The sequence below is a fragment of the Palaemon carinicauda genome, chromosome 20 (assembly GCF_036898095.1).
Source record: "Palaemon carinicauda isolate YSFRI2023 chromosome 20, ASM3689809v2, whole genome shotgun sequence".
Classification (NCBI taxonomy): domain Eukaryota; kingdom Metazoa; phylum Arthropoda; class Malacostraca; order Decapoda; family Palaemonidae; genus Palaemon; species Palaemon carinicauda.
The window spans coordinates 93,746,375-93,753,874 of NC_090744.1; the positions used below are offsets into that span (position 1 = coordinate 93,746,375).

A 7,500-nucleotide genomic window follows, 5' to 3' on the forward strand; every position below is an offset into this window, starting at 1 on the left:
AGAACGTGGCTATATGGTGACATTAAGGATTTACTTGTTGCCTGGATAGGAAGCACCGACTCTAAATCCATGCAGTTCCATAAAAAAAAACTCTAGCTTACATGCTAGTATTAATCGGGTGCCATAGCCTCTGTACCATGGTCTTCCAATATCTTGGGGTTAGAACTTGCTTGAGGGTACGCTCGGGCACGCTATTTTATCTTATTTCTCTTCCCTCTTTTTTTTTGTTAAAGTTTTTATAGATTATATGCGAGATATTTATTTTAATGTTGTTGCTCTTCTTGAAAAATTTTATTTTTCTTTGTTTCCTTTCATCACTGAGCTATTTTCCCTGTTGGAACCCCTGGCCTTATAACATCCTGCTTTTCCAACTAGGGTTGTAGCTTAGCAAGTAATAATAATAATAATAATAATAATAATAATAATAATAATAATAATAATAATAATAATAATAATAATAATAATAAATACACCGTGCAGTTTTGGTTGTGATGTTAAACTTGGATTGAATCTTCCACCAATCTTGAGTATGTGATTGTTCGCACACATACTGAAGATGACTCCTATAATAGATTATGGGTGATTGGACATTAAACCTCCTAATTTACATATTATACCGATGAAATATTAAGCATAGAACTTTATCAATTCAATTGACATCGTTTAGTCAATTCATGTAATCACTGATCCGCATTTTTAGTGATTACATGAAATGACTGGGATTTTTAGTAATTACATGTAATCACTAACGGTCACAGTGATTATACGTATTCACTGGAAATTTTAGTCATCTCAAGAAATCACTGATTACACGTTTTCCCTTCTATATATATATATATATATATATACTGTATATATATATATATATATATACATATATATATATGTATATATATACTGTATATACATATATATATATATATATACATATATATATATATATATACTGTATATATATATATATGTGTGTGTGTGTGTATATATTACTGTATATATATACTGTACATATAATATATATATATATATATATATACACATATACATATATATACTGTACATAATATATATATATATATATATACATGCATATATATATATATGTATATATATATGCATATATATGTATATATATATATATATATATATATATATATAATATATATATATATACACACACACAATTTTCTTCCTTTTAAGGGGAAGTAAATATCTTTAATAACAGGAACAGTGACGATATTTTGAAACTTTCATTCCCCGAATATGGTCCAGTTGCTTTGTTTATTTAGGTTGAGGTCTACGAAAGAATGATGATAAGTTGTTATTCTACCACACACACACACACACACACACACAAATATTAACTTTATGCCACTTTCCCCCCATAGGCGCCTATAGTTTACCTTAAGATACCAGGTGGCACCACTGTATGAGGGGAGAGGCTGTTAATCCCATAACCTTCACCATAATCGTTCATTGGGCCTATGTGGCCAAGACTTCCGGCTTTTTTTTTGCGGTGGTTAAGAAAAAAAGTAAACAGGCCCACATCAAAAGCACGTGACGTTAATGCCATTATATCTAAAGACCAAGACTGTCTTAGAACAATGACCAACTATCCATGTATTTGCTAGGGTGTGTATGTTTTTATACTTATATAGAGTTTATAAAAAGGTAGATAATAAATAAGGGGGTTAAAATTCAGGCGAAACAAAACGATGAGAAAAAAAGTTTTTTAAATCTGATAAATGATGGGTAATATATATAAAAAAACTTTAATTACTAATAACCCGTTTACACCGACCTTCTCTCTCTCTCTCTCTCTCTCTCTCTCTCTCTCTCTCTCTCAATTAAGAATTAAAACCCCACTCGTATCTAAGCAAAGTAAATTTCTTTTCTACCATTTGTTTATATCTTAGAAGACCCGCCCTCCCCCCCCCCCCTCTCTCTCTCCTCTCTCTCTCTCTCTCTCAACGCCCTCGGTAATTAAGGTTATTAAGGGAAAAAAAAGGGGGGGGGAGAAATTCTAACCTACTCTTTTTTGGTTCTTCTGAAAGAATAAAAACAGTCTTCATCAACAAGGGATCTGTGTTGGGGTGGAGTCTCTGGTAGACTTTATCACGATAAAAGAGCTTATAATTATTCTCTTAATAGACTTTGATCAGCCAACTCGATGAAGAAATATCATCTTATTCTACACCAGCATCAAATCAATGTTGAGATAAAACCTACGAGTCTGTTGCAATGATTTGATGGATCTTTTATTATTATCATTATTATTATTATTATTATTATTATTATTATTATTATTATCATTATTATTATTATCATTATTATTTTTATTAGCCAAGCTACAACCTTAGCTGGAAAAAACAAAATGCTGTAAGCCAGAGGGCTCCAGCAGGGAAAAATAGCCCAGTGAGGAAAGGAAACAAAGAAATTAATAAACAAGAGGAGAAGTATTGAACAATTAAAATAAAATATTTTAAGAACAGTAATTACATTAAAACAGATTATTTATATTTACATTACACAAATACTAAAAAAGGTCAAGCAATAAGATAGAATAGTGTGCCTCAGTGTACCCTCAAGCAAGAGAACTCTATTACAAGACAGGAAAAGACCATAGTACAGAGGCTATGGCACTATTCAAGACTTGAGAACAATGGTTTGATTTCGGATTGTCCTTCTCCTAGAAGAGCTCCTTACCATAGCTAAAGAGTCTCTTCTATCATTACCCTTAAGAGGAAAGTGGGCCACTGATCACCAACAGTGCAGTAGTTAACACCTTCAACGAAAATAGGTCTTTGGTGTAAGAGAGAGAGAGAGAGAGGAGAGAGAGAGAGAGAGAACTCGATGAAAAAAATATCTTCCTCCGTAGCGGGATCAAATGAATTTTTAGATATGAGAGAGAGAGAGAGAGAGAGGAGAGAGAGAGAGAGAGAGTATCTTGATGGAGAAATATCAACTTATTCTGCAGCACCATCACAAGAATGTTGCGATGAAACTCATAACCCTGTGGCAACGATTTGCAAGAGAGCGTAGGCAGCATCTGCTGGCATATGGTACGGGAAAAATATCAAAATTGGGGCTATACCCTTACAGATTATAACGCAAAGCAAGGGCGCCTACTTTTGTATCTAATTTTCCGCATTCGGGGCGTAAAAGCAGTCAAAGCCGACCGGAATGGACCCATTTGAAAAGACAGTTGTTCGCAATATCCTTCCTAACACGTAGGAGTAATAGTTCACACGGAGAACCCGTCGTTGAGTAATCATCACAACACCTGTCGTCCAGAAACGCCGAAGGAAACCAGGCATGACACCTGCCCAAAGGGCTCTTCTTTCACGCACAGAGTTAGCAGTAGTAGGTGCAGTAGAGCACCGCCCTGCAAAACGGCTTCCCCCCAAAAGGCGTCATAAGAAGTCATGAGCAGAGCGAGAGTTTCTTTTCACTTATTCCTGGATCTTTAAAAGCCCGGCGATGTCAGATATGATATGGAGGTATTTAAATCTTTTGGAGTTCGTTGCAAAAACTGGTTTCCCGGCAGCCACCCGGTTCGGTCGCGGACACCTACGCGGACTACCCCAGGGTTAAGATATCTCTCGGTTTCCTCCTCGTCATTAAGGGCTGATTGTCTGAGGCCAGAGGAGGGCAAACGGCTCTTACGGGCGGCTGATATTAAGGGGGGGGGGGGGCTTCCCAGGTCTAGAGCTGTCAGCAGCGATGAATTCAGAACAGAGGGCAAGATGGCGCATGGTAACAGGGCCAATACTCTTAACATGATCTTTAAGACGAATCATGATAAATGGAAGCCGATTTTCTATTCAGAAACTCACAGTTATTTATGACTACCAAGATATAGTCCACTTTAAATTTGCTCTTGAAGTTGAATTATGATGCAAATTAAGATGATTTTTTTTTTTATTTCCACATGAGAAAACCTGCTGGATTTAGCCTGATGAAAGCAGATGGACAGAATGACCAGCATCATTAAAGGCATCTCATTATTTTGTCAAGAATAACAAAGCATGAAAATACAATGCTGAAAGAATAGGCCAGTGAATAGTCCTCTATGCGGTGTCTGGCATCCATCTGTCAAAACGATGGTCCTTTTAAGGGACGAAAAACAAATTGGAAAAAGAAGAAAGAAAGATCGGAAAAGGAGACTATTGTTTTTATAATCAACAGTAAACATTGCCCCCAATAGTAATAGTGGCAATGATAGCAGGTACACACATATGCATAAAGGTAATGCACTTTTTTTTTTTTATAGTGAATTCATACAAATCAGGTCCAAATACCTTTCTGTACCGCGGTAAGCCTATGGCAACAAAAGAGAGATCAGGCCGAAAGATATGGTTTAACGTTCCCACATATAATTGAGAACTTTAAATCGTAAATCAAGGGACTATTTAAATCGTAAATCACATTCCCCATTAAATCATGCTAGCAACAGCGGTTAGCTGTAATTTTCCCGGTTCGCGACTCTACTTACTTTGAGGTGATATATAAACATGGATTGACGCCCACCCCCAACCCACACACCCACACCCACCTCGCACACCAATTCCCACAATCCCAATTCTTTCTTACGAATTTTTCTCAAAAATTTTGGGATTTTGACAGTCCTGAGGCCAGGGAGGCCGGAAGCCCTAGGGTACAAATGGGTGAGAACCCGCAGTTGTTTAAGTTAAAAAAAGGTTGAACAGAAAAAGGAGGAAAAAAAGTGGGAACAGAGGAAGAAGAAAGAAAGAAAGTGGGAACTGAGGAGAGAAGGAAGAAGGAAGTGGGGAACAGGGGGGAAGAAGGAAGTGGGAAACAGAGGGGAAGAAGGAAGTGGGGACAGAGGAGAGAAGGGAAGTGGGGAACTGAGGAGTGAAGGAAGACGGAAGTGGGAAGAGAGGAGTGAAGGAAGACGGAAAGAGGGAACAGAGGAGAGAAAGAAGAAGGAAGTGGGAACAGAGGAAAAAAGGAGGAGAGGGGAGTGGGACCAGAGGGAAAAAAGGAAGAAGGGGAGTGGAAACTGAGGCGAGAAAGGAAAAGGAAGTTGGAGCAGAGGAGTGAAGGAAGAAGGAATTGGACCAGAGGAGTGAAGGAAGATGGAATTGGACCAGAGGAGTGAAGGAAGTGGGAACAGAGGAGAGATGGAAGAAAGTGGGGAGAAAAGGAAGAAGGAAGTGGGAACAGAGGAGAGATGGAAGTGGGAACAGAAGAGAAAAGGAAAAAAGTAAGAGGGGAACAGAGGAGAGAAGGAAGAATGTTAGAACAGAGGAGAGAAGGTAGTGGGAACAGAGGAGATAGGGAAGAAAATGGGAACAGGGCAGAGAAGGAAGTGGAAAACAGAGGGAAGAAGGAAGTGGGAATAGAAGAAAGAAGGAAGGCAGTGGGTATAGAGAGAAGGAAGAATGTTAGAACAGAGGAGAGAAGGTAGTGGGAACTGAGGAGTGAAGGAAGACGGAAGTGGGAAGAGAGGAGTGAAGGAAGGACGGAAGAGGGAACAGAGGAGAGAAAGAAGAAGGAAGTGGGAACAGAGGAAAAAAGGAGGAGAGGGGAGTGGGACCAGAGGAAAAAAGGAAGAAGGGAGTGGGAACTGAGGCGAGAAAGGAAAAGGAAGTTGGAGCAGAGGAGTGAAGGAAGAAGGAATTGGACCAGAGGAGTGGAGGAAGATGGAATTGGACCAGAGGAGTGAAGGAAGTGGGAACAGAGGAAAGATGGAAGAAAGTGGGAGGGAAAAGGAAGAAGGAAGTTGGAACAGAGGAGAGATGGAAGTGGGAACAGAAGAGAAAAGGAAAAAAGTAAGAGGGAACAGAGGAGAGAAGGAAGAATGTTAGAACAGAGGAGAGAAGGTAGTGGGAACAGAGGAGATAGGGAAGAAAATGGGAACAGGGCAGAGAAGGAAGTGGAAACAGAGGGAAGAAGGAAGTGGGAATAGAAGAAAGAAGGAAGGCAGTGGTATAGAGAGAAGGAAGAATGTTAGAACAGAGGAGAGAAGGTAGTGGGAACAGAGGAGATAGGGAAGAAAATGGGATCAGGGCAGAGAAGGAAGTGGAAACAGAGGGAAGAAGGAAGTGTGAATAGAAGAAAGAAGGAAGGAAGTGGGTACAGAGAGAAGAAAGAAGTGGGAATAGAGGAGAGAAGGGGGAGAGGAAGTGGGAACAGAGGAGAGAACGAAGGAAGGAAGTGGGTACAGAGGAGAGAAGGAAAAAGGAAGCGGGAACAGAGTAGAGAAGGAAGAACGTTGGAACAGAGGAGAGAGGGGAGTGGGAACAGAGAGAAGAAGGAAGTGGGAACAAAAGAGAGAAGGAAGGAAGTGAGTACAGAGGAGAGAAGGAAGTGGGTACAGAGGAGAGAAGGAAGTGGGAACAGAAGAGAGAAGGAAGGAAGAAAGCGGGAACAGAGGAAAGAAGGAAGTGGGAACAGATGACTGTTTAATTTATTTATTTGAGGTTTTCTGGCATCCTGACATCTGAGGTCATTGACGCAGAGGGAACAGAAGAGAGAAGGAAGAAGGAAGTGGGAACATATGAGAGAAGGAAGGAAGGAAGGAAGTGGGTACAGAGGAGAGAACGAAGAAAGGAAGTGGGTACAGAGGAGAGACGGAAAAAGGAAGCGGAAACAGAGTAGAGAAGGAAGAACGTTGGAACAGAGGAGAGAGGGGGAGTGGGAACAGAGGGAAGAAGGAAGTGGGAACAAAAGAGAGAAGGAAGGAAGGGGGTACAGAGGAGAGAAGGAACTGGGTACAGAGGAGAGAAGGAAGTGGGAACAGAAGAGAGAAGGAAGGAAGAAAGCGGGAACAGAGGAAAGAAGGAAGTAGGAACAGATGACTGTTTGATTGATTTATTTGAGGTTTTCTGGCATCCTGACATCTAAGGTCATTGACGCGGAGGGAACAGAAGAGAGAAGGAAGAAGGAAGTGGGTACAGAGGAGAGAAAAAAAAGAAGAAGTGAGTACAGAGGAAAGAAGGAAAAAAAGAAGAAGTGGGAACAGAGGAGAGAAGGAGGAAAGTTGGAACAGAGCAGAGAAGGAAGTGGGAACAGAGCAGAGAAGGAAGTGGGTACAGAGGAGAGAAGGAAGAAGTAAGTGGGAACAGAGGAGACCAGGAAGAGAGGAAGTGGGAACATATGAGAGAAGGAAGAAAAGAAGTGGGTACAGAGGAGAGAAGGAAGAGGGAAGTGGGAACAGAGGAGAGAAGGAAGGAAGGAAATGGATACATAGGAGAGAAGGAAGAAGGAAGTGGAAACAGAGGAGAAAAGGAAGAGGGAAGTGGGTACAGAGGAGAGAAGGAAGAAAGAGCAGAGAAGGAAGTGGGAATCGAGGGAAGAAGGAAGTGGCAACAGAAGAGAAAAGGAAGGAAGTGGGTACAGAGGAAAGAAGGAAGAAGGAACAGAGTTAAGAAGGAAGGAAGGAAGTGGCTACAGAGGAGAGAAGGAAGAAGCAAGCGGGAACAGAGAAGAGAAGGAAGAAAGCTGGAACAGAGGAGAGAAGGAAGTGGGAACAGAGGA

General features: G+C 40.5%; 1 protein-coding gene across 1 annotated transcript in view; it reads left to right on the forward strand.

Annotated features, from left to right (window-relative positions):
* Positions 1-7,500, forward strand: part of LOC137659992 (uncharacterized) — a 64,193-nt gene that overhangs the window by 56,176 nt on the left and 517 nt on the right. Inside the window, exon 2 of the mRNA XM_068394728.1 lies at positions 7,214-7,500. This exon is cut by the window's right edge and continues 517 nt beyond it. Coding sequence (XP_068250829.1) covers positions 7,214-7,500 — 287 coding nt within the window. The remainder of the gene's footprint in view (positions 1-7,213) is intronic.